General features: G+C 41.0%; 2 protein-coding genes across 2 annotated transcripts in view; both read right to left on the bottom strand.

Moving 5' to 3' along the window:
• AK9 (adenylate kinase 9) overlaps positions 1 to 27,530 on the bottom strand; it is a gene marked incomplete at both ends in the record, with an annotated part of 112,147 nt that overhangs the window by 3,224 nt on the left and 81,393 nt on the right. The window contains 9 exons of the mRNA XM_080665093.1: positions 1,130 to 1,228; positions 1,439 to 1,608; positions 2,626 to 2,822; positions 4,825 to 5,045; positions 5,152 to 5,298; positions 7,560 to 7,761; positions 15,965 to 16,178; positions 22,728 to 22,946; positions 23,311 to 23,514. Coding sequence (XP_080521219.1) covers positions 1,130 to 1,228; positions 1,439 to 1,608; positions 2,626 to 2,822; positions 4,825 to 5,045; positions 5,152 to 5,298; positions 7,560 to 7,761; positions 15,965 to 16,178; positions 22,728 to 22,946; positions 23,311 to 23,514 — 1,673 coding nt within the window. The remainder of the gene's footprint in view (positions 1 to 1,129; positions 1,229 to 1,438; positions 1,609 to 2,625; positions 2,823 to 4,824; positions 5,046 to 5,151; positions 5,299 to 7,559; positions 7,762 to 15,964; positions 16,179 to 22,727; positions 22,947 to 23,310; positions 23,515 to 27,530) is intronic.
• LOC308245915 (dedicator of cytokinesis protein 8-like) lies at positions 10,037 to 14,726 on the bottom strand (the record flags this gene model as incomplete). The annotated part of the gene is given in 4 exon segments (XM_080663837.1): positions 10,037 to 12,592; positions 12,596 to 12,685; positions 12,926 to 14,609; positions 14,704 to 14,726. Coding segments are annotated over 4 exon segments (4,353 nt in total).

The following is a 27,530-nucleotide window of genomic DNA, read 5'->3' as shown; positions in this document are numbered from 1 at the left end:
AGTCCCCACCATTTCCTATTGCTTCACCTCCAACCTGCTTCCCTCACTTACATCACCTTCTTGGCACTGTAGACATCTGTGCTTGTAAACTCTGGGCTACAGCCAAGGCCTTCATTTCATCACCTCGCACTCACTCCTTGACACTCTGTAATTGGCTACTACTCACCTTACTCAACTGAAGCCATTCTTGCCAAGGTCACTGAAGACCCGTTATAACCTGACACTCTCTCAAATGCTGTCTTGCTTCACCTCCAAGCAGCATTTACACCTGTTGGCCACACCTTCCCAGAAACTCTCTTGTCTTCACCTCCTGAGCCTCCCTTCCTGGCTCTCCTTTCACCTCTCTGTGGGTTCTTCCTTCTCATTCTCCCTTGTAGGCTCTGCTGACATTCGTTTGATGGTGTTTCTCTGGGCTTGATCTAAGCCTGCTGATTTTCCCACTTTACCCTTCATGAGTGACCTCAAACGTGCTATAGTATTTTGGACAGGGTTACTCCAACAGCCTCATAACTGGCATTCCTGCCTCCAATCCATTATCAATGTTCCAATGATGGTCTCTTTCCAAAGCAAATTTGATTATAGCACTCAAAACCAGTCAGTGTATTCGACTGCCCATTGAATCAAGTCTAAATGATTGATGGTGATTGTACTTGACCTTCCACACTTGGGCCCGGCTCACTATCTCCAGCCGCCCCTCCTGCTCCTTTCCCTCTCCACATCACATCTAGCCATGCTGAATTTCCTGCAGCTCTGTGATCGCCTGGGCCAGGTTTGTAGGTCCCTCTGGTTAAAGCCTGTCCCTTTTCTTTAGTCAAGTCCCACTCCTCATTCACAAAGAGACAATCTAGTCAGACTTTCAGGCTACACTTCCCCACAACTCCTGGTATTTCCCCACCCTAAACCCCACCACATTGTCTTCTTATCAGGTATTTATTGTCTCTTTTACCTCTGAGCCTCAGGCTTTGGAACAGCAGGGATCAGACCTTGTTCACTATCATATATGTACATGTATGTGTATGCATATGCATGTATATGTGTATGCATGTGTGCGCACACATATCTATCCCATCATGGTACATTGAACATAAGAAGATATTCAAGAAATATGTGACTTAGTGAATGGTCTCACCTCAAAAATTTCTCAAGTTTTTCACTACTCTCACAAATGTATATACGATCACGATATTCTAAGGCATACTTAATGTCCCCAGGTACTAGGGCTTCATATCTGAAAGACAAAAAAACTTATAGTATAATTAATATGCAGGACTATGTAAATAAAATATCAAATAGTTTTATTTCTCTAGCTATGCAACTCAAGAGAGAATATTTTCCAGTTAAACGGTAGTGACGTTTTGGCCACAAAGTTAAGACTGTTATATGAACCACTTATTCCGAGTAGAGATTTCACTCATCCTGTGCTTCCACGAGGACTTGCCTTTGGTTTCCATCCTGATAGGTCACAGGACAGTAGCCATGGAGCTCAGCACACTTAGGGAACCGCTTCTTTAGCTCTGACAGTGTCAGCCTCTTGGGGATCATGTCGGCAGGTGGGAGTGGATGAGGTGCTAATGGAGGTACATATAATTCTGGGTTCTCCAAAAATTTCTATAAAGACAGGATTACAGCAATAAGACCATTTAAACCAGGAATACCATGCCAACCAAAAACCCACTGAGCCTCTCCTGGTACTCTCTCCATTTTCAGAAGCAATGTTTAGTTCCTCAAACCATCTAAGAGTTGCTTTCAGCACTACCATAACTCCTTCCCTGGCTGGAAGTTCCTTACAGTAAGACTCCCAAGTGATCGCATGTAAGGTCTCTCCGAATCTACTCGCTTGCTCATCCATTCATACAAAAATATTTGCTAAGTTCCTACTATGTGCCAGGCACTGGGGAGCACACTGTCCCTGCCCACCTGTCTCCCTGTCCTGCATTATAATGAACTACGTGCATGCCCTTTGCTTCAGTTACCACTCTATAAAATGGAGGGGCAGAACAGATGCACGTTCTTCCGGTTTTTAAATTCTGTGATTATCATTTAAATAAGCAGAAAGAATGCCTCCTTAAGTGATCAAAAAACTCTAATTCTTCAGAGGCAAAGAAAATGTTCAGAGGCATCTGGTTAGTTTTCAACTACCAACCATTTATAATATTAGAATAAATCTGCATTCTGTCCCATTAAACAGAAAAATAAGGTATATTAGAGAATTCTAGTAACAGAAAAACAATTTAAAACACAGGAAACCTTGTTCATTTCTACTGACTTTGACTTCCCTTCTGCACTCTTGGAGCTGCATCCCATCCCCTGGGTGCTCTCTTTTGGGCTCAGCAAGTATCCCCTCCATTGGTGACACTCACTGTTGTGTCTCCCTACCTGTTAAGTTGGCCCAGACTGAAGGCCCATCACTGACCCTGAACATCTACTTTGTGCTAAAATATGTTTGGGATTCAGTCTCAGGACTGGCTTATGAACTGCCTCATTGGTCCCAAAGCCACAGGTAAAATGAGGCTCCTGGTGCCCAGCTCCGGGTGTTCATATCTGTGCCCACCCCTTCTAATCTGATGAATTCTGATACAGGAATTTTCTCTCCCTAGTGCATATTGGGAGTTAGGAATGACTTACATCCAGTTTTTCCTTAGAACCCATTTTATAATAATGCCCTCTGAATTCTGCCGCAAATTCCAAGGTCTCCATTTCAGAGCAATCAACTAGTTCATATGATTCTGCCATGCTGACAGGGCAGAACTGTCCAAACTCGCCCAGGCGAGAAATCAGTTCTTGAGGTGTGATGCATAACTTGTCAATACAGGCAGCTTTCCCTATTATCAAGAGATTAACTATGAGTATACATACATCTTTTCATAGAAAACACAATGATTTTTAAAATTAAAATCAATTACACAGCATTATACAAATACACACACATTCTATATTTCCGAAAAATAGAGTGAAAAGTAAAAGTTTCTCTTCACACCTCTGTCCTCACAGTTCCATCTAAGAGGTAATCACTGTTGTTTGCATCCTTTTCAGACCTTCTCTGCAAAGTACACAAGTTATTTTTTTTGCGTATAGTATGCTTATGCCACTATACTGTAAACCTTATTATCAGTTAGTTGTGGTCTTTGACATCTTTCCATATCAGTTATATGATTTACCTAATTTTTAAAATTGATGCATAGTATTCCCCATTGTATAAATATATATATAGTTTACTTAACCATTTATCTATTAATGGATATTTTGTTTTTAATTCTTAGCTATTATAAATTATATGTTATTAAAATATATACACACATATATGTACATGTGTGTATATGTACATATATACATCCACTCACATATATACATTTGCTTCATATCTTTTATTTTTCTACGGACAGATTTTAGGAAGTGCAAATAGTTTGTTGACATGATGTTACTAACACAAACTTCCCCCTACACCCAGATGCCACCCAAAAGAACTGAAGAAACATTTATCCAAAAGGGACTAGGTTTATCCTAAGGAGTCTATTTTAAAAGCCCAAGTTCCTTAAATGGACAAGTTTAAGAGTTTTCTTCCCAATACTTCACTAGAATGAGGACCTAATCCAAGGCAGGGAGGGGAAAATAAGGTAACAGAAAAATAAATGAGGCATGATTTTTGCTTTCAAAGTCTGTTGTGGAATGTATTACTAGGGTGATGCTATCTAAAACTTACTGGTAATAGGTTTCTAAAAACTCAATTCTTCCTTTGATTGCATTCTTATCTTCATGTCATATACTTTTTTTAAAATATATTTTTATTGATTTCAGAGAAGAAGGGAGAGAGAGATAGAAATGTCAATGATGAGATAGAATCAGTGATTGGCTGCCTTCTGCAAGCCCCCTACTGGGGATCAAACCTGCAACCCAGGCGTGTGTCCTTGACTGGAATCGAACCCAGGACTGTTCAGTCCGTAGGCTGATGCTCTATCTACTGAGCCAAACCAGCTAGGGCTTATCTTCATGTCTTATAATACTCAGGTGAAAACAATTCCCAATCTGCAGACCAACAGGAACCAGAGATACTGGTTATGCCCAAATAACAAAGTAAGTCAGATTCAGTGATACAATTATCATCAGCATCTCACTGCAGTTTTTCTTATATAAGATTCTCTTAGTCATGTTGCTCTCTCATACCTTTTTATATCTTCTCTATAGTTTCTAAAGTTAAATAAAGTCATTAAGCAGATGTTTCTGAGACCCCCTACAGATGAACTGTTTGGAGTCACTGTTTTTTAGAGGTAATCAGGCATAGATAACTTTTCTTCGATTTTGTGTCTTTTTGGAGAAAAATCAAGAAACATATAGGAATATATAATCATCCATTTTCTTTCATGGATTCCAAATATAGATAAAAAGACATTTTGTGCTTAACTAATTTTTTATAGACTCAACATTTGTATAATATCATAATGAATGTAAATAGTAAGGATAACTTTAATTCTTGATTCCTAAACAAAATTTTGACAAGTGTCACTCGACAGATTACTGCCCTCAATAACCGGCAATCTTGAAAATAACTTCTTACATAGCATCCCAAACACCATGAACTGTTCTAGTGGAAAACCATGCATTAATTTTATGTGCTAGGTTCACACAGGCACTCAAAGATGATAGTCATTTATTAAAACAAATATATATATGCCAATAAAAATTGGATATTACTATATATTTAAAATACTGATTAAAAATATGGGAACAAATGTTCAAATTGAATAAATTAGAGTAACATGAGCTGTGTGTGTAGACTTTAAATTTATATTTTATTCTATTTTAACAGTTATTTAACTGTTTTCTTACCTTCTTTTATTCTTTCCAGGTATATCTGCATGTATCCATTCACCATTTTAACATTCGTGATGACTTCATTCCATACCCACCATTTGCTGTGAAATCCATCAATAACATACCAGTTCTGATGTTGTTCTTGGTAATATTGCCTAATATCAACAATATTTTTGTGGTACTTGGAGTTTTTGACAGCTATAATCTGTGAGCTATTGTGTAATGGATAAGGCAAACTAATAGAGAAATAGAGAAGGAATGGAAAACGCTGTTTAAAACATACTTTTTTTCCTGGATGATTAAAGTTCATTCCTTAATCACGGTTTTCATCACATCCATTACCTTTGTTCCTTTTTTTTTTCCAGGAGCAATCTTTTGAAAATCTCCTTGGAAGGTACATCCAACTCAAAGATGATCAGGGGGATGATTGACCCGGCCTCCAAAAGACTCACTTGATAACTGGTTACAGGATATCCATCGATGACAACACTAACAAGGAGAAACATGAAAATAAAAATTTCAGATTTCTTTTCTCTCATACCTTCCTTTCTGTCTACCAGACCAGTCTATCTCTTTGAGTAGCTCTATGCTCTTCCTTATGTAACCTATCATCTTTGCACTCCACTCTTTTTATCTCTATTTTTTTTTAATTTTAAATATATGTTTTTTTGATTTCAGAGAGGAAGGGAGAGGGAGAGAGAGAGAAGAAATGTCAATGATGAGAGAGAATCATTGGTTGGCTGCTTCCTGCACGCCCCCAACCGGGGATTGAGCCCACAACCCAAGCATGTGCCACACCCGACTGGGCTATCTCTATATTTTTTATCTTAGCTCAAGGCTTAGGAGGAGGACAGCATACACAGGCACACCGCTCTGAACTCATACACTTAGCATCATAGAGCTAGGTTTTGGCAGGATTCGAGAGAGAACATATAATACCTTAAAAATTGTGTTATTCAATTGAGGAGGCTAGGGTGTATGGAAGGGGAGATGAGTTGTTGAGAGAAGCCCTGTATTTCTGGGAGAGAATCATTCGCAGGACCCATCATGCTGAAGCATCCATCTTATATAAAAACTGCTGTTTGAAATTTTAACCCTGATATTTTGGCTTCTGTAAACACTTGCTTGCTTAAATAATAAGGAAAATAAGACTACTCCCATTCCAGAGAGGCCGTGGACTATTCCCTGTCAGTGCTGGCACCAGGACAGGCCTTGAGATATGGTCTTATGGCCCCTTCTCAGCACGCAGGCCTTCTTTCTCAGAAGGCCTGGAAGTCTCATTCCAAATATGGGAGACAAAGAGCTAGAAAAAGTATAAATAGAAAAAGTTTCCTCCATGTTGGGGAGCTCAGAATTTGAAAGACACATTTTTCTCTGGGCCTGCACATAATTATAATAAAATGTAACTCCCCTTTCTCTAAGCGTTGCTTGGTTTTTCTCCAGTCTTCTGTAACAATGCCACTGGGCAGAAATGAAGGAGAATTTGTTAGTCCAACAGTTTGAAATAATGGGAGTGTTACTATCAAACTGGGAGGAGGAATAAAGGCTGTTCGTAAATTCTGGGAGGAGTGGCCCCCAAAGTCAGGGAGATGCTGGCTGATGGTCATCAGGAAGGGATAGTTTGGAGTAAGTCACAGGAGGCTTTCCTTCAATACTCCCCAGCCAACTCTCTAGCCACTAAATAGTTCCAAGTTTCATGGCCCAGCAGAATGTAAATTGACCTAGCCACACAAGCTTAACAGACAATGTATGGGGGTGTCCTTGTCGTTGTCTTTAATGGAGAGTAGCTCAATTTCTCTCTCCTGTGAAGGGTCACTTGAGGGGCCCTCAGGATTGGGAAAATTCAGGGAAAATAGGTAGTCACTCTCCTGGTATTAAGGTGAAATAGAAAAACTTTGGGACTCAAGCAAGATTGCTCTTACTGAGATTTCTTGTGTGCAAAGCTGACCTCAAGGGAGGAGTAACTCAATTTGCATAAAACCCCAGGATCTTCTCTGAGGAGAAAAAGACTCCTTTGATACATAGTTACAGGATATCCACATCCCAGAATCTGCTCCCTCATAACTGAAATTAGGAGAACTCTCCAAGGATTTGATTAAGCACCAGTTGCAGAGAAGGGTAAAGAGACTCCTGAACATAAAACAACTTTGAGTAAATCAGGGAATCTAGGTCAGTGACCTGGGCTCAAGAGCAGGGCCTTAGGCTTCCCCATCTTTTACTACTGGGTGTGACCAGTGCCTGCACTGAGGGAACAATGGTTGAGCAGAGGAGTGTAAACTGAAGGCATAACTCAGGCACAGACAGCCCTCCTGTCCAAACGTAGCATTAAGGGAAGGGGCACTGCTCCTGTGACAGGGGAGGGCCACTTCTCCATCACTCCAGGAAGTAGTACGATGCTCTATTGGGTTGTGGAGGTCACACTATGAAGCAGTGTGGTAATATCACTTCTCCCCCAGAGCTAGATCAGGACAGTTGTCACCAGTCAATGGGAATGTCAAAGCCCAGAGACTTTTGGATAACTCAGGGTTGCTGCAGAGTCAAGTGGCCAACTTGTTATTCTGGCATGTAAGTGTTCAAGCCAAGTTTTAGCTTCATAGAAAACTAAAATATGTGACCATATAGGTACCCAAAGTTTGACAAGCAGATCACACCTTTTACAAGAGCTTTAGACCCTATTTAAGACAAGTGTTTTAAATTCCAGTGAGTAATTTCTTGAACTAGTCCACCACCCCCTCCAGTTCCCTGCTTACCCTGCGGTATTACATGCACTGTGCATCAGAGATACTTCTAAGGCTTGAATAGCCAGTTTATCAGGTACTGTCATTCCTTTGTGAAGATGCCAGTTTAACATAAGTGCCAGCTCTGTGTCTGGTTGGTTGCTTAACACGGAACGCAAAGCGTCTCCTATTGACAAACGCTTTAAGCCATATTCACTTGAAATTTTTTTGGCAACTGGAAAACATTAAAACATTAAACTTACTCCATTTCACAAAGTCAACAGTTAGCCTTAGTGGCAGATTATGGGCAATTAATATTAACAGCAAAGTAATCTTCACATTCCTCAAAGAAATTTGGAAAATTAAAATTGTTACATTTTACTGAATACTGTCAAAGGTCAATTATTATTAATACTGCAGGTATGTGGCTGATGGATCTGGGTAATGAGCCAACTCTTGGTTTTTCTCATAACTCAACCAACACTTAAGTTTTCTTTGCCTTCTTTTGCATGAGGTAGCAAAATTATTGAGAGGTTTACATCCTATGCGTACTATTAATGTTTGGTATTATGTCCAAAATAACTCAGTTAATCCTCTAGGAAATAATTTTTATAAATTATAATGGCATACTAGACATATAAATAGTAATTTATAGTATATGAGGCAATTTTTCTTCTGTAACTCTGATATTTTCAACTATTCCACCTAATGGGTAAATGGATATTGAAATTCTAATTTTATACATGAGACAACTGAAGCCCAACTAAACAAAGTGATTTGTCCAAGGTCATGTAGAAGTTGCCATTGGTTGAAAGAAGACTCACCTTGGCCTATGCTTCTTCTGAATGAGACCAAGCAATGGCTTCCAGGAACTAGTATTAAAGGTGGGAGTGCTCTGCCGGGGTCCATATACCTTGCCCCTCTCTAGAGATAGTAGTGTGTAGAGGCCCATCTCATCCCACAGAATGCAGATTAGTTTATTACACTTAAGATCACCCAAAACAGAGACCGGCAGAACCCTTAGCCTTAGTTTTGCCACAAATGCTGGAATCAAACCTATTTTTTTAAAGTTCTGAAAATAATTAAGCTTTTACAATTTGACATTTTGTTAAAGAATTGACCTCTATTTCCACAAAGAAATGAGAAATCTGATGGTCTTGTCTCCATTTTCACTTTCTGCTGTGGTTGTGGGATCTTATTTTGAACTAGAGGCCCGTTGCATGAAGACTCAAGCAAGAATAGGCCTTCCTTCCCCTGGCTTCGCTCCCTGCTGCCCGGGAGCCTGCAAGTCCTCGCTCCGGGCCAGAGCGCTCTCCTGTGGCTCCCTCCACCCCCCGCCCTCCCTCTCATAGCAGGTGTCATGCCCAACCTGGCTGCTCCACGCCTGCATATGCAAATTAACATGCCATTGTTGTTGGGTTAATTTGCATACCCACCCCTGATGGGCTGATGGGCATCGTGGAGGTACGGTCAATTTGCATATTTCTCTTTTATTAGTGTAGATCCCCATGTTCTGCTCACTTTGGGAAATATTATCTTTGTAAAACATTAAGAATAGGACTATTAAAGGCTCTTGTCACATTCAGAAGTTTAAATGAGCAAAACAAACTTGTTGTAGGACACAGAACTCACCTTTATTTTTCCTGTTGACAGACTGATCTTTGCCCTAATCTCCTCCCTTCATTCTCTAGTCTACAAGTCATTAAGTCCATTGTTTTTCTTTTAAATACTGTTATCCCCTGTATCTTCCCTCATAGGTTGTACAGTCTGTTTGATGCTTCTATGTCTCTGGTTCTATTTTTGTTCATCATGTTGCTCATTATAGTCCACAAATGAGATCATGTGATATTTATCTTTCTCTGACTGGCTTATTTCACTTAGCCTAATGCTCTCTAGTTTCATCCATGCTGTTGCAAATGGTAAGAATTCCTTCTTTTTTACAGCAGTGTAGAATTCCATTATGTAGATTTACCACAGTTTTCTAATCCACTTGTTTGCTGATGGGCACTTAGGCTGTTTCCAAATCTTAAGCTATTGTAAATTGTGCTGCTATGAACATAGGGGTGCATATATCCTTTCTAATTGGTGTTTCTGTTTTCCTGGGATACATTCCTAGAAGTGGGATTACTGGGTCAAATGGAAGTTCCATTTTTAATTTTTTGAGGAGACACCATACTGTTCTCCACAATGGCTGCATCACTGTACATTCCATTCTTATTGACACAACCACTGTTGTTTTTTTTATATGTCTTGTTTTGTTCAACACTGTGGAAAACGATGCTTTAATAAATACACAGGCATTCTGATTAACCACCCTGGGCTACCCGCATCCCCCCTCCCAAATGGACAAAATACCCCATGGGGTCACTTGGATCCCAAATCTTCCAGAGAGCTGTCTGGCCAGGGAGCATGAGTCTGTCCTGTGTGACCAATGTCCAGTGGTTTAAGTACTGGTGAGTCCTTCTCTGGGGTTGCAGAGCCCCAGTCTCTGTGGCTGTAGACAGCTTTTCTTAGCTGCCTTGTGACAACTGGGTTTCACATTTCCTGAAACTAGATCTGTGGAAGGAGTCTCTCTTTTGACTTTCAACTCTGAATATCGGCTTGTAGAGATCTGGAATTTTCCGCTCAATCATGGGCCTGAGGTTCTCTTTCAGCTTGTTGTAATTCTTTTTGAGTTCCTGCTGATATTCCCTCTGGTCAGCTGTGATGTGACGCTTGTTTTTCTCCACGGCCTCACCACATCTCATGATGAATTCCTTAAAGCATAATCTCAACTTGTTGTGATGTCGATAGAGTTTTGGGTCAGCTGGAATTTCGGCCAAAAACACTTGGGCTACTTCCAGTGGTCCCTGATTCACAGTAGCTCCGACGGAGCCCTGCAGCACCATCTGAAGCATCTTGGCATCAGGAGGCTCTTGGTGGATGGCAACTGCCAACTGCAGGGTCTTCTTCAGATCTTCAATGGCAACTTCGATTGGTGTCAAAACAAACTCCTCCTCCTGGATGACGCTGATGCGGGTCTTGATGTAGGGGAAGGCGTGCATGGTGGTCAGCACGGTATTCCGCCGGTACTGCTCATGCAGTTCTCCCCGCGGCTGCCCCTCCAGGGTGAAGGGGGTAGTGTACATGAACCTCCGCAGATTGAAATTCTTCTCAAAGTAGGTTACCCTGTCTTTCATCTCATACTCATCAAAGTAAGGCTCCACGAAAGTGATTTGTATGTAGGCCTTGTTTGGATCCAGCTTGGTTTTGTCTATAGGAGCAGAGTCTTTTATTACTTCCACAGATTCTGCACCAAAACATTGACTATAAAATCCCTCTAGTCTATGAGAGATCTCAGGAAGCTTGGTAATTATAGGCTCTTTGTAAACAAATTCTTGCTCATCCAAATCCCCAAATTTGGATCCATAGAAACCAACCCAGAAGTAGGTTCCAAACATTCTCTTATGACCCTTGCTAATGATGTTGTCAAAGGCCTTCTGCAGCTTGTCATGAGTGGAGGTGAGCTTCCGGAAGTCTCGATGTGCTTCCAGGATGAGGATGACTAGTTTGTAGACCTCATTCACTGTCTCATACAATCCTCCCGTGCTGAACAGCTCAGCCGCCTGCTCCAGGAGGCCCACCAGGCCGCTCTCGGTGAAGTACCGGCCGGAGCACACGTCATCCTCATCCGGCGACAGGGTATCTTCAGAGACTGCAGATTCCTCCAGCACATTGGAAGAAATATTCTGAAAGCTGACACTGCCTACAGGCAGGTAGCTGTGGTCCTCTAGCATGCTCAGATATTCTGCCACCAAAGCAGCCGCGTGAACCAGGCACATGGCGGCCTCTGTGTAGCACCTCTTCTTGGAGTGTTTCTCTGCCATGTTCTGGAGCCAGGTCAGCCACAGGTCGGGAGATGTCCGGTAACTCTTGGCAATTCTGTACATGAGATCCATAAGCATCTCAGGATCTTCCTGAAATTCCCTCATTTTCACTGTGTCATATAGGATGCTATTCAGGTTGCAGAGAAGTTCCTCGACCTGGGTGGGGTAAGGAGTGGTCTGCATGGCTTTGTCCTCTTCTGCATAGGCCAAAATTGTCCTCAAGGATTTTCTCAGGTGCTCCTCATTAAAGTCTTGTGCTTTGTCCACCAAAGATGCCAGAGACATGGTTACTTGCATCTTTACTCTTGCGAAGTTACTGGTGGCTCCAAAACTGAATCTCATGAGGAGGTAGAGGGTGGCACAGGCTTGGCTCCGGGTAACGTCCATGCTGCTGCTGCAGTGATGCAGCACTCGCTGACACAGGTCTGCACACTGCTCCACCTCCTCCTCAAACAGCAAGTCGCCGAACTTGGCAATGAGAGCACGGAGTGTTGCAAAGCAGTGAGTCAGGTAGGTGGTGCTCTGATCACAGCTCAGAGAATTCACCACGACCCTGAGAACACCACCCAGCAGGCTATCTTTGCAATCCAGAGCTGAGCTTGCCTGGATAATGTTTTCCTGCATGTCCAGGATGATTAAATTTGCCTCTGTCACTAGATTGCCACTGATCAAGGCTTCTTGATCTAACTCTGCCTTTGTTTTATCTAGCTTCTCATTAGCTTGCCGCCAATGTGTCTGCTCCTTCTTCCATCTCAAATTTTCACTTAGGCATGAAAATCGGTCATTCCCTGGGACCCGGCGCCACATCATCTCCCCTCTGGCCCCTTCTCCGCGGACCAAAGCCTCTTCCAGCCTGGCCTTGACATCCCTCGACTTCTGCAGGACTTGGGTACTGACTTTGTCAGAACTCGGCTTTCCTTTGTACTCAAAACACGAAACACAGATGAAAAGGAGATCTAAAATCCTGTTGAGCTGCATGGAGGGCAGGTCAGCAATCCACTTCCTTATGAGGCTCTGGTCTGCATTTTTCATGATCCAGAGGAAGCAGATCATGAGGTTTCGGGTTGTGTCAGCATTTAGCACGTTGTACTGCTTGTAGGTCAAGGAAGACAGCATGGGTCCATTTATCTTCAAATTAAAGTGATTCCCAGCTATGGCCAGTGCCACATTCTGGTTAATTCCACTGGTCCCATCCTGTTCTTATTCCGAACCACTGGCACGGTTTTTTCCACTACGGGCATCTGCAGCTGTAAAGTCATAGAGCTGTGGCAAAGCATCCAAGATGATGCCAACCAGCCCTAACCGGTTTAGCTCAGTGGATAGAGCGTCGACATGCAGACTCAAGGGTCCCGGGTTCGATTCCGGTCAAGGGCATGTACCTTGGTTGCGGGCACATACCCAGTGGGGAGTGTGCAGGAGGCAGCTGATCGATGTTTCTCTCTCATCGATGTTTCTAACTCTCTATCCCTCTCCCTTCCTCTCTGTAAAAAATCAATAAAAAATATATTAAAAAAAAAAAAAGATGATGCCAACCAAAGGCAAGTAAAGGGCAGCGACTTTGACCTTCACTTCTGGTTTGACACAGCACAGGTCAAGGTCGTGAGAACTTAACAGGCCGTGAATGGCACTGACAGCTTTCCTTTGCACTTTGCTGATCCCTTCCCCTTCCGCATCCAGGGCAGCGGCCAGTTCTATGAAGAGAAGGCCGGTGAGGAAGTGCTGCTGGCGGAACTCAGGAGTCAGGTCGAACATGCTGGCAATCTTCTGGTCCTGGAAACTGGAGCAGGAGCTCGAGTTCTGGGAAGATATGGAGGGGCAGGGAGATGCTGGAGCAGTGTCGGTGCTCATAAAGAAGAGGTTCAGGTTGAGGTAATGTTCATGGCTGCAGAGGATTCTCAGGAACTCTAGCCTCATGGAGATGAGCGTCGCGAGGTTGTTCAGCTTGGCTGACAGCTGGTTGCAATAATGTTTGATGAGGTTAAACACAAAGCTACGATCCATAAGTGAGGGAAGGTCATACAAGAAGAAAGCCAGGCTGATGTTGATCTTCTCTGCCTGTTCAGTTTCCTTCTGAGGCTTTACTAAAAGGGCTGCAATCTCCGAGGTGACCACGTTAACAATGGTAGTTATGTCATCTTTGAAACGGTCGGAAAAACGAGTCCTCCGAAAATTGTCCTGTTTGTCCATGTTGTGTACATACTGGGCCATGCTTTTCACCAGGAGCTCGAAGAAGAACCAGGCGTACTTGAAGGCTGTTTCTCTCACCATTCCAGTGCTGACCACCATCTGCAGGGCAAGCTCCTCATGGAAATGCTTTTTGCTGGTTGGCCTTGGGGCTCCGGTTGCACTGGGAACATCATTATTGCCAGAGCTATAGTAAGACATCCGGTTGCAGTTGCGATCAGCAATCTTTGAGGACATGATGTTTTTCACTTCCTCGTCGGCGGCAGAGTGTGTCCCCGCGAGGTCCGGGTTACTGCTGCTCATCACCCGGGCCTGCAGCAGCTTCGAGCTCACGGCAGCCGCAGAGGTGCGTCCGTACGTGTGGTAGCGAGGATCCGGGAGGGCAGTGGAGTCGCCTGACTTGGGCAGGTCCTTCTGCAGCTCCGGCAGGTGGAAGACGTAGTGCATGTAGGAGGCCAGCAGGCAGTTCCTCCTGTGCTGGTCTTTGCTCAGGTCCTTGCTGTTGTGCAGACTGTTGGCGATGGCCACCACGGACTCGAAGGCAAACTGGGAGAAGTTGGCTGTCTGGCCGGTGATGACTATGGGCTGCACGGACAGCTGGAAGAGCTTGTCCAGCACCAGGTGCAGGAAGAGCACGAGGGGCTCCAGGCAGGAGGAGTTGAGCCAGATGATGCTGAGCTTCAGCTCATGCTCCAATGTCGTCTCACTGATCTTCTGGTCCAGCACGCAGATGGGGAAGGTCACCTGGCTCTCCAAGGAGTGGCAGAGAGTGAAGAACTTCTCCAGGTGGTTGTCCTGGGTGTGAACGGAAGAAACAGCTTGCACTTCAATATTAAATACTCCCTTATGTCCTTCAGCCCATTTAATGGGAGGATTCTGTAAAGGGACTTTCTCTGCAGAATGCATGGAGTAGTTGGGTGGCAGCTTTTCCAGGGCAACTGGGAGACAGTAGGATCCAGTTTGAAGACGTTCATTTAAGAGAACTGGAAGCCACTGTGGCTGAGGTGCAGAAGAAGGAGTGGGGTTGTGGAATCTGGGGAGAGTAGGCAGCGGACGGTCCAGGAGAGGTGGAAGCGAGTCTGGTGCTGAGTCATATCTAAGCCCCGGTCGCCATTTTTTCCTCTGACACAACCACTGTTTGTGTTACCATATCATTTTGAAATATTACAGGAACCTATTGTTAAACTACTTGCCTTTAAACACACACACACACACACACACACACACACAGAGTCCAAAGGTATACAAAATTCAAACATTATAGGAATATAGTTTACACAGTGCTTTATTCAATTCAGCAATAATTAATATAATGGATTTTTACTCTTTAAACTATTAATACAGTAGATTATAGTTATAAAATATTTTAATATACTTGTTATGCTAATATAATATTAATATACTGCTATTTGATTATGTTCATTTCATTTCTTTTTTTTAATTTAATCCTCACTGAGGATATTTTTTCCATTGATTTTTTTAGAGAAAGTGCAAGAGAGGGAGGAGGAGGAGATAGAGAAAGAAACATCAATGTGAGAGAGACACATTGACTGATTGCCTCCCATTCGCACACCATCCAGGGCCCGGGATAGAACCTGCAACCGAAGTACATGGCCTTGACTTGGAATTGAACCTGAGACCCGACGCTCTAATCACTGAGAAAAACTGATCAGGGCTGTGATTTCTTATATTATCTTTGTTAGGTTTTGATATCAGGATTATGCTAATGTAAAAAGTAATTTGTATTCTTTATACCTTTTAGATTACATGGACTATGTTCCTTAATAAAAAGAAATTGAAAATAAATCAGAAAGCTAACTGTCTTTTCCCTTGATCTGGAAAAGCTTATAAAAACACAGGAAGGCCCTGGCTGGTGTGGCTCAATTGGTTGAGCATCATCCTGTGCACTGAAAGGTTGCCAGTTTGATTCCTGTTCAGGGTACTTGCCCGGGTTGTGGCTCGATCCCCAGTAGGGGTGTCTGTAGGAGGTAACAGATTGATGTTTCACTCTTACATTCTCTCTCTCTCTCTTTCTCTCTCTCTCCCTTCCCTTCCTTTCCCTTGTATCTAAAATCAAGAAGTACATTTTTGGGTGACGATGAAAAAAAAAAAAAAAAAACAAACCCAAAAAAACAAAGCCAGAGGAAAGATCTCTTGAGTTTTTAGCCCTTTGAAAGTTTGCTATAATTTCCCTATAAAACTATTTGGCCCCAGGCTGTTTGGGAGTAGGAATATATTTTTGAAGGCCTTCTCTACAATGGTTATTGGCCTATTTAGGTTTTCTATCCCTTTTTGAGTTAATTCGGATAGTTGGTTTCTGGAGATGTGGCACTACTTTTCAGTGTATTCTTTTATGCTTATGGACAACAAAGACAAACACATCCTTACCTGTAGTTTTCCCAGATTTTGGAGGCCCCACAATTGCAATCTTAATGGGCATATTAGGCTTAGGTTTGGGTTGGCGAATATATTTGATTGGGTTCTTCATAAATTTTTCTTTAGTTTCCTTATTAGATAAAAAGTAAATATACTGACGATGGATTACAGGATAAAATGGATTATCTGGATTTTCAATTGACTTGATTGTCTCTCCTTCACTTAGCTGTAATATATACACAATTAAATTTGAAAGTTAGTTTTCATTTATATAGCTTTCCCCCCAAATATATTTAAAAATAAAATTTGTAGAATAAGAAAATCTTCCGGAAGTAGTACCAAGATGGCGGCATAGGTAAACACCTAAACTGCTGCCTTGCACAATTTCAAAACTACAACTAAAAGACAAAACATCTATCACCCAGAACCACGGGAAAGCTGGCTGAGTGGAAGTTCTACAACTAGAAGAGAAAACAGCATTGAGAGGTGCACAAGCGCTGAAAAGCTGAGGTACGGAGGCGCGCGAATCAGGCTGGCGGCGGGCGACTGGGTGCGCTGCTTTTTTCAACCCAAAGGGAAACAAGCTCCCGATTACTCTGAACTCCAGTTTCTGGGGAGATGCTGGGGACCCAAACTCCTATGGGGAGAAGATGGACTGTCTGCCATCGGGTCGGAAAGTGAGGGTGGCTTTCTTGCAGAGGTGTGCGCAGCAATCATTGTTTACTGTGCTGGGGCGCAGGACGCGGGGACTTGGAAATGCGGAGACGCAGAGACGGCTGACTGGCAGCCATCGCCGTTTGCCACGCCCTAGCCTAGTGACTCCCTGAGACCCCGCCCCGCACAATCTACAAACCCACCCAAGCTCCACGCAGCGGTTTTTGCATATAAATGGTCTGCCCTATAGCAGATTAACCTAACAAACTGCAGCTCTGGTCAGACAGCTCCAAAACCTGTAAACCCCAAGCAAAGAGGATAAAACTGCAGTTCTCGCTATAGCTCTTGCTGGGTGGCCTCAGACAGTAGCTGACCTGCACCCCATTGGAGATCCAGAAGATAGTGTATCTAGTGGTCAGTGTGAGACGACATGATTTCAACTACTCACATCCATAAGTGACACATTCAAGAGGCAGACTCAGTGAGCACCAAAGCCCCACTGAAGCAAGTCCTGCCCCATAAGCGTGTCTCCAGCACAGCAGTTCTTCCATTATAGACACAGCGGGTCCTCACAGCCAATTGGCCTGGAGGTCAATTCCTCCCAGTGTACCAACAGCAATCAAGGCTTATCTACACCAAGACTTCGCACTCAGCCCACAAAGGGGTGCACCAAGAGTGTCCACCTCAGGTGATAGGCTGAACCACTGGTCACCTACCACAGTAAACCACTCCATCAACACAGGGAAGCAGCAAAATGCAGAGACAAAGAAACATGTCACGAATGAAAGGGAGGAAAACAAACTACTGGACATAGAGTTCAAAACCACATTTATAAGGTTACTCAAGAATCTTCTAAAAACTGCCGAGAAACTTGATGAGACCTCTGAGGAGCTTAGTGAGACCTTCAAGGACCTTAATGAGAATGCCAAAAAAAATGGAAAAGGACCAGTCAGAAATTAAGCATACACTGTCTGAAATAAAGAATATACAGAAATTCAACTGTAGATCAAAGGACCCCAAGAATCAAACCAAAGAGCTGAAATATGAGGAAACAAAAAACACCCAACCAGAAAAACAAAAAGAAAAAAGAATCCAAAAATATGAAGATAGTATAAGGAGCCTCTGGGACAACTTCAAGCGTACCAACATCTGAATTATTGGGGTGCCAGAAGAAGAGAGAGAGCAAAATATTGAAAACTTATTAGAAGAAATAATGACAGAAAACTTTCTCTACCTGGTGAAAGAAATAGACTTACAAGTACAGGAAGCACAGAGAACCCCAAACAAAAGGAATCCAAAGAGGACCACACCAAGACACATCATAATTAAAATGCCAAGGGCAAAAGAAAAAGAGAGAATCTTGAAAGCAGCAAGAGAAAAACGTTACCTACCTACAAGGGAGTACCCATACGACTGTCAGCTGATTTCTCAACAGAAACTATGCAGGCCAGAAGGGAGTGGCAAGAAATATTCAAAGTGATGAACAGCAAGAACCTACAACCAAGATTACTCTACCCAGCAAAGCTATCATTCAGAATTGAAGGTCAGATAAAGAGCTTCACAGACAAGAAAAAGCTAAAGGAGTTCATCACCACCAAACCAGGATTAAATGAAATGCTGAAGGGTATTCTTTAAGAAGAGGAAGAAGAAGAAAAAGGTGAAGATAAAAATTATGAACAACAAAAGGACAACAAATACATACCTACCAACAAGTGAATCTAAAAATCAAGTGAATAAAAAATCTGATAAACAGAATGGACTGATGAATATAATAGAATCAGGGACATAGAAGGGAGTGGACTGACAATTCTCAGGGGGAAGGGGGTGTGAGGGGTGCGGGAAGAGATTGGACAAAAATCTTACACCTATGGATGAAGACAGTGGCGGGCGGGTAAGGGCATGGGGTGGGGTGGGGAATCAGGTGGAGGGGAGCTATGGGGGAAAAAAAAGAGGAACACCTGTAATAATCTGAACAATAAAGATTTATTTAAAAAAATAAAAATAAAGAAAGAAAGAAAGAAAATCTTCCTTATAGAATAAGAAAACTAATTATAATCAAATAGTAATATTAAAAATTGTGTACAAAGAACAAATTATTTTATACCCCATACATCAACGTTCTCAAGAGGCTTTCAGTTTATGAGTACTAGAGTTCTTTGACTTCCTTTATAATGTTTTTAGTGTGTATATTCAATGTTTCTGCCAAGGAGTATTAAGTTGTTGGAATATAATCATGGGCACATTTATCTTTACCAACAGGTCCATTCCTAAGGTAATGCGATGGAGAGAAACGTGTTACCCGCAAATGCAAAGTTCAAAAGCCTAACACCCAAAGTTATTGTCTTTGGAGATAGGCCTTTAAGGAAGTAATTAAGGTTAAATGAGTCCTACTAGTAAGAGTGGGGCCTTAATCCAATAGGACTGGTGTCCTTATAATAAGAGGAAGAGACACCAGGAATGCATGAGCAGAGGAAAGGCTGTGTGAGGACATAGCAACAAGTGGTCACCTGCAAGCCAGGAAGAGAGGCCTCACCAGAAAACCATCCCTGCTGGCACCTTGGTCTTAGACTTCCAGTCTCTAGAAGTGTGAGAAAATTAATTTCTGTTGTTGAAGCCACCAGTCAGCCTGAGTAGATAAGTGTGTGTGTGTGTGGGGGGGGGGGGGGGTGGGGGTGGGGGGGGAGAGGGGGGCTGAGTTATCTTTTAGGATATACTGGTAGGACAAATCCCACAGGCTTCTCTTTCATATTTTTATATAGACAAAATCCCACTCACATAATCAACAGAAGCCACAAAAGGAAAAATATCCATGTAAAAGGCAGCTTAGGGTGTAGGAAGGAATAGAGTAGGAGTGGTACCACATCTTTGCATTGTTGATGAGAACTGGGTAATTAATTGATACTAGGTTTGTATGTCTTTTTTTACAGCATCAGATGGCCAAGCATCAGCCATCCCTGGACTTGACAGAGTAGATGTGAAACAGTATGTTAACACTGTTCCTCCCCCAGAACTACGCCAGGGCAGTTGCCAGAAGTCCAGGGTATTATCAACGTTATCATTCTTGTGCTGGAATGATGTTCATGGCTGGGAGTAAATGCTATGGATAAGGAGAAACTCAGGAATCAGGTGGAAATGTCTGTTCTATGTTTTATATTTGGTAATAAAAGAAAAGCTAAACAATTCAATGGTTCCATTTCAAATTACCAAACTAAGTGTCAATCCTTACAGTAAGATGACACTAATACTCACAGTGTCATCAAATCAGAAATATCAAATTGTTGGGTGCCAAGAAAGATTCCTAACAGCCCTGACAAATGATTCCTTATATGCTTAAACCATTACTATGACCATGCACTCATTTCTCCACAAGGCATTTTTGTCCAATCTTAATTATGTCTGGACATGGGTTCCTTTTTTTCTCCCTAATTAGGCTTCTAACTTTGCCTGCTTCAGAGAACATTAGGGCATGTCAAGTTTTCTCAGGCTTTCCAGGTGATTCTAGTACCTGCTTAACTCTATCCAATTCTCTATGCAGGGAACTATCATAGTATTTTTACATATTAGCATGAAATTTGAAAAGGTTTCTCTTATGATTAAGATAAAGAAAATAGCAAAATTAAGTAGAATTGAAACTGACTGTGTCAATAACAATCAAGAAGGAGGTTTCAAGTAACATGAATATGGTTTTCATTTGGACCTATCCTCCAAAATAGTTTTTTATCAGCAACCAATAATAATAGTATATATTAATAACAATAACTAATACTAATTGAGCACATACAAAAAACCAAGTACTGTTGCAATCACTTTATAGTAATTAACTCATTCATCACTGTAACAATATTTCAAAGTAGAGACTATTTTTATTTCAATGGTATTAACACTAAAGACTCAGAGAGGTTAAGCAATGTGTTTAAGTTTACTCAGCTATTAACCAGTGGTTTTGAACTCAGTTTGGCTCCACAGGCCATGTCTTCTCCACTCTGCTACATCACTAATAGAAATTTGAAGGCAATCTGGTTGAGTGAGCAAATCACTACTAGATGACATTCTTTTCTAAAAAATATATTTTATTGATTTTAGAGAGGAAGGGAGAGGGAGAGAGAGATAGAAACATCAATGATGAGAGAGAATCATTGATTGGCTGCCTCCTGCATGCCCCCTACCGGGGATCAAGCCCGAAACCCAGGCATGTGCCCTTGGCCAGAATCGAACCTGGGACCATTCAGTCCGCAGGCTGACACTCTATCCATTGAGCTAAACCAACCAGGGCAAGATGACATTCTTTTATCGTCTTTATGCTTAATGCCATCTGATAAGAATCTGTTTGCTTACTTATTTATTGCCTATCCTTCCAGTTATTGAAATATAAGCTCTACAACAGCAAAAACCCTGTCTTTTTTGTTCATTACTTTATTCCCAGGGACTAGAACAGTAGCTGGCATGTTTTTGATTAATATATGTTGAAAACCATCCTGACTATAATCAATAAGTCATCAAATAACAAATGTTGGCAAGGATGTGGAGAAAAGGGAACTCATGTGCACTGTTGGTAGGATTGCAAACTGGTGCAGCCACTATGATAAACAGTATAGAGATTCCTCAAAAAATTAAAAATATAACTACCTATGACCCAGAAATTCCACTTCCTAACATTTATCAAAGTGCCTGTCAATAGATGACTGGATAAAGAAGATGTGGCACATATACACAGTGAAATATTATGTGGCCATTAAAAATAATGAAATCTTACCATTTGTGATTTAGAGGGTATTATGCTAAGTGAAATAAGTCAGACAGAGAAAGAAAATATGATTTCACTTATAATAGAATCTAAAAAACAAAATATTGAACAAACAAAAGAGAAACAAACATAGATACAGAGAACAAACTGATGGTTGCTAGATGGGATGGGAGTAGTTGGGGAGCTGGGTGAAAATGATGAAGGGGTTAAGAAATACAGATTGGCAGTTATAACGTAGTCACAGGGATGTAAATTACAGCATAGGGAATACAGTCAATAATACTGAAATAACTGTACGATGTCAAGTGGGAACCAGACTTATTGGGGGAATTACTTCATAAGTTACATAAATGTCTAACCATTATGCTGTACACCTGAAACTAATATTGAATGTCAACTGTAACTGAAAAAAAATTAAAATAAAAAAATCCCACAATTGAAGTTATTGAATTCTAATTGGATTAAATCTATTTGTACACACTGCATAAAAATAAAGTACTTAGCAATAATTTTGTTATGAGCACGAATGGCTCATTTTGTATTGTGTCCCACACTTTTTAGAGGTCTCTATACTCTTACAGTTGATCACAGTGGTTTGGTGACATTATTCTTCTATTTTACAGGCGAGGAAACAGAATCAAAGAGGTTAAATGACTTGCCTAAAATTAGATAGCAAATTAGTATCAGAATTCAACTCTAAATGTTTAGTTTGAAAATATTTCCACTACCATCTTATTCTGCTGCAAAGTTAAAACCAAGTTGGAATTGGGTTAGTTCAACAGAAATAAAAGAAATTTAAACCTTTCAACTATTTTTCATACTTTAGAAAGGCAAAATAACCACATATATTTATAATTAGTTAAGAATTCTGGCCCTGGCTGGTGTGGCTCAGTTGGCTGGAGCATAGTCCCTCCCATGCACTGAAAGGTCATGGGTTCAATTCTCAGTCAGGGCACATACTAAGGTTATGGGTTCAATCTCTGGTTGTCCTTGAGCCTTTATTTTGTTTATTTTTAAAAATTTATCTTTATTATTGAAACTATTACACATGTCCTTTCCCCCACCCCCCTTGACCCCTTCCACCTCGCATTCCCCCCCCTCCCAGGCCTTCACCATACTATTGTCTGTTTGATCCCCAGTTGATGTGTCTGCAGGAGGCAACCGATCAATGTTTCTCTCTCACATCAATGTTTCTCTCTCTCTCTCCCTCTCCCTTCATCTTTCTCTAAAATAAATAAAAATATATCATTGGGTGATGATTAAAAAGAAAAAGAATACTGTACAATGCTTATAATTTTTAAAAATTATCCAGTCTTCTTAGACATACTTTAAAAAATAAAAGAACATGGCTTTCAGATATCACATTCCTGACATTACCTTTACAGGGTCCCAGTAGCCGAATGTGCTAATATATTTATAGGTAAAGCTGAGCAGTTTCTGGGCAAGGCGTGGTGATATTGGATAACACTTTTCAAAAATGCTTTCTCGATTCTCCACCAGTGGTTTCAGTCTTTTATTCAATAAATATTGTACAATGTGGATTTTCCGAGTTCCATTAATGAGAATTAGTGGTATCAAAAACTTTTCAAATTCATCCTGATGAGAAAAAGCATAAAACCAAATATTTTTAGTGGGAAGAAGGTTGATAGTGTTCAGTGGCAGACAGACATTGCTGGTGGCTGTCTACATGAGTTGAGAGCACAAATACTTTTCAGCTTCTGTGTGACTGCATGTTGGCAGCTAGAGCCTTTGACCCCTGTGGCTCCCATGTTGCCCTTATTATGAAAATAAATTAATTTGTTTTCATAATTCTAAGTAGTGCTGACAAAAGGAAATATAGCCCTAAAATACACATTTATTTAGAAATGTTCAAAAGAAACCAAGGCATAAACCAAATTTCTTTTGTTTCATGCTCAAATATCACTTTACGAATTATGAAAAATGAAGAAAAATTAATAACCTGTATTCCTTGTAAATTACGTATATCTGTTTCAAATTTGTCTAACAGGTCATTTCTCAGGCGTTCAATTGCATCAGCTTCCTGTTCTTCTTCTTCCTCACTCATCACTTCCTCCTCTTTTGGAAATTCTTCTTCAAGGATATTGTCAATATCATCATCATCTTCTGTCTCTTCTTCACTCATTTCTTCATCTTCTCTAGCAAGCTAAGGAAGAAAATATTCCCTTTTACTATACACGTGTAAGAAATGATACTGCTAACTAGAATATTCTGTAATAACTGGATCTTAGTTGGTGTGGCATAGCAACATTCATCTAATAACAGTAAAAATTTAAATGTCTGGTACCCAGAAATTTAATACCTTAAAGACACTGACACCATAGTGATCCAGTAAATAAATACATTTGACAAGATATTAAGTGCTATTTTTGTGTGTGGTTGTTAGAATGTTATATTTTTGATGGTCTTTAGTAAAAATATTTAATTCGATCCAAAGAGTATAAAGCACCCACTATTTGTGTTAGTTTGGACAAGATTAGTTTCCTCAACTGTAAGATAGGAATAATAAAAGGACCCATTTCACGAGGCTGTTGTGGACATTAAAGTTAATACATGTAAAGCCCTTAGAAGAGTGTCTGGCACATAGTAGGCATGCAAATGATAGCTATTATTGCTGTTGTAGCTATGGTTGTTTACTTTCTATAAAGCACTGTACTAATAGAAGAGTATATGCCCTCTAAGAGATTACAGACTATCTGAGGAAACAAGATAATACATAAGTGATTATTAAAGACTGACAGAATATTGATACTAGGTGGTGTTGTACAGGCTTTAAGTGCTATAGTTCAGTTTGCATAATATTGAGCCTTATAATATTGAGCCTTTTGCACTGCCTCCAAACTCTTCTCCAAGAAGTATTCCCTGTCTCAATTAGAACACTGCCTCGCAGCTGAAAACTGAAAGTTATCCTGACGTCTTACACTCCATCTCTGCACATCCGGTTTCCAAGGACTATCATCTGAAATAATGCTCATCCTTTCTGCTCTCACTCTACTGTTTGCTCTCTCACCTCTTGCCTGCAGTCTTCTGATTAGCTTGATATTTCCTAGTCTTTCTAACTGATTAGACCAAACATGTCAAACTCAAAGGCTAACATGGGCCAAATAAACAAAGTCTAAATTTATGTGGGCCACAAAAAGCAAAAGCTTCAATTTTCATAGAAATGTAGGTTTATTTCGATAGAGACATGCTGAATACAAAGGGCTGAAATAAATGAGTAATCGTTAACATAAAATAATAGAAAAATTTAATAAAAATTAATATTTTTTCTTGAACATGAACTTACCAGACACTGAATAACTGCACAAATTAGTAAGCGTAACAAAAATAAACCTATTTTTCTTGTTCTCCGAAAGTGAAATATTTCCTGTTGTGCACACCAAACAAGTCAGTCCAAGACTAATTTCGTGGCAATTGGCTGCTAAAATATTCGCTGCTACTATTAGTGGAGAGAAATGGTGCGCCTGCATGTAAGGCGTGTAAGGGAAATGAATGTAACACGATTATAGTAATCAGTCATTAGCGAACGTTGTAGTTTGTTATTAATAATTATGTCTAACACGATATTGTAAAAATTAAGTTACGAAATTTTTAAAAATATTTTTTCATTGCTTTCAGAGAAGAAGAGTGAGGGAAAGAGAGATAGAAACATCAATGATGAGAGAGAATCATTGATCAGCTGCCTCATGCATGTCCCCCACTGGGGATCGAGTCCACAACCTGGGCATGTGCCCTTGACCGGAATCGAACTTGGGGAGCCAATGCTCTATCCACTGAGCCAAACCAGCTGGGGCAATTTACGAAATTTTTATTAAAATGTTTCTTACATACCGTTATGTTGTCTGGGCTGTAAAAATATTCATTGTGGGCCACATGCAGCCCGTGGGCTGCAAGTTTGACATGCTTGGATTAGACCCTAGTGCCTTTAAAAGGTGTCTGGAGCTGGGGTTTGAACTTTAAGGTGTCGGGAGGAAGATGAGAGGATAAGGGCCCATTCCTGTTCTGTCTACACTCCTTCCTCTCATTACAAAAGGAGCTTGGCAATGGGATAGTGTTTCTCAGTTCTGGTTTTTTATTAGAACTTTGAAACCATTTGGTCCCTTGCTATTTTTCTCTTTTTCTTATACTTTGACAATTTTTAATCCTGAGCTTCGATTTTCTAAGGCTCATTGGAAGTGGGGTGGGAGGAGCCCACACTACCATCTGGGGACATTTCAGTTGCAGATGAACTTGTGCTCACCTGAGTACTTGGGTATGTATCTCTATTAACTACTCACCTGGGCTTAGTGCCGCACAGTTCTGCTTACTTGCTGCCCAGCTCCCTGTCCTGGCTCTGCCTATCTTTCTTCTGCCTGTGACTGCTCTACATTTTATAGAAGGGACACAGGCACCAGAGAAGAGCCAGTGGGCAGGAAGAGAGACAAGATTATGCAGCAAGGAGTACGAGTAGAGGGAAAGCCTCTGAGGAGGTGGAAGATATGCAATGTAAATCTCAAGATGAAGGGGGTTGGCTTATAAAATATTCTGTAGTCACATTTGGAGACTAAAGTTCCACACGAAGACAACATTTTCCTATGAAATTAATGCCTATAATCACCTTGAGACTGAAGCGATTTCTAATGATAACATGTTTTATTTGCTGCTAAAAAGTCAGGCAGTAAAGGCAATGACTTTTGTTAAGGGTGAGAGGACAACATTGGGTAGGGATTCATTTGGTTAATTAGTTGCACATGGTTAACTAGTTGCAAAAAGATGAGTCATGGAGCTGCATATTCTGTTCATAGAGGCAAATGTTGAAAGGCTCCTGCTTCTCTCCATAAAAGCCAGCTCCAGGGTCTATGTAGTCAGGATGGATTCGACTCAGGGTATCACGTTAACTGATTATAGCAATCACACTAAGTGATCTTTTAGATGCTATATTTTGTTTAGTCTTTCTTTGTCTGAGGTAGTAGCAGGACATACAAAATTTCTATCAAAGGGATTGAAAAAAATCACACAGTTTTGATCTTTGATTCATTTAAAATCTCAGGAATTGTCTTTCAAAAGTCAGTTTGTATAAATTAATTGTGTGGGATACATAGCCAATTTTATAAAAGACTAGAGGCCTGGTGCACGAATTCGTGCACAGGTGGGGTTCCTTGGCCTGGCTGGCAATCAGGGCCGATTGGAGCCAGCGGTGCAGGGGGGTGAAGGGGGAGGGACCACAAGAGGTTGGCTTGCTGGGGGAGGTTGGCTGTGGAAGCGCACTGACCACCTGGGGGCAGCTCCTGCATTGAGCGTCTGCCCCTGGTGGTCAGTGCACGCCATAGTGACCTGTCGTTCAGTCACTTAGGCTTTTATATATATAGATTAAGTCTCAGGAGAGTTAATTTACAAAAACCTATTTAATTTATAAGATGGAATACTGAATCTTTGAATGAAAAATAATAAGAAACTTCATATTATAATATTAATAAATGGGAAAGTTATAAATTAAAAAAATTTGTAAGATTTATGAATTTATAAAATTTATCCTGAAAACTAATTCTCTTAGGGAAAAAAAAATATAACTGAAGACTAGCAAAGAAGGGAAATTAAAGTACCATTAATTAGGGAAACCAGGTATTATTAAATTTTCCCATTTTCTAATGAAAAATCCTAGGCTCAGAGAGATTAAGTAGTGCTCAATGTTATACAATAGCAACAAAACGACTGTAAGTTGAGTGCCTGCTATGTGTCAGCACTATGTTGGGCACTGGGTAGCCATCAATGAACAAATTCAGAAAGAACTGGAGAGATTATACCAGTTTAGGTCAATTCCATCCCAAATTCTATAATCCTTTAGTAGTTAATATGCCTGAGACATTTGAGGTGATTCTTAAGGGGACCACTAAGGACTCCCAAGGGCTAGAGGTAGTTAACTGTAGTTGGTCCAAGGTTAGGATGTCTGTTGTTTGTGTGTGTGTGTTTTAAGTATATATTTTAAAAATACATTTTTATTGATTTCAGAGAGGGAGAGAGAGATAGAAATATCAATGATGAGAGAGAATCATTGATTGGCTGCCTCCTGTACACCCCCTACTAAGCATCGAGCGCACAACCCAGGCATGTGCCCTTTACCAGAATCGAACCCGGGACCCTTCAGTCCTCAGGCTGACACTCTATCCACTGAGCCAAACCAGC

The sequence above is a fragment of the Plecotus auritus genome (assembly GCF_963455305.1).
Source record: "Plecotus auritus genome assembly, chromosome: 4".
In the NCBI taxonomy this organism is placed as follows: Eukaryota; Metazoa; Chordata; class Mammalia; order Chiroptera; family Vespertilionidae; genus Plecotus; species Plecotus auritus.
Note: the sequence above shows the minus strand (reverse complement) of the source record. Positions and strands in the feature narration are given on the sequence as shown.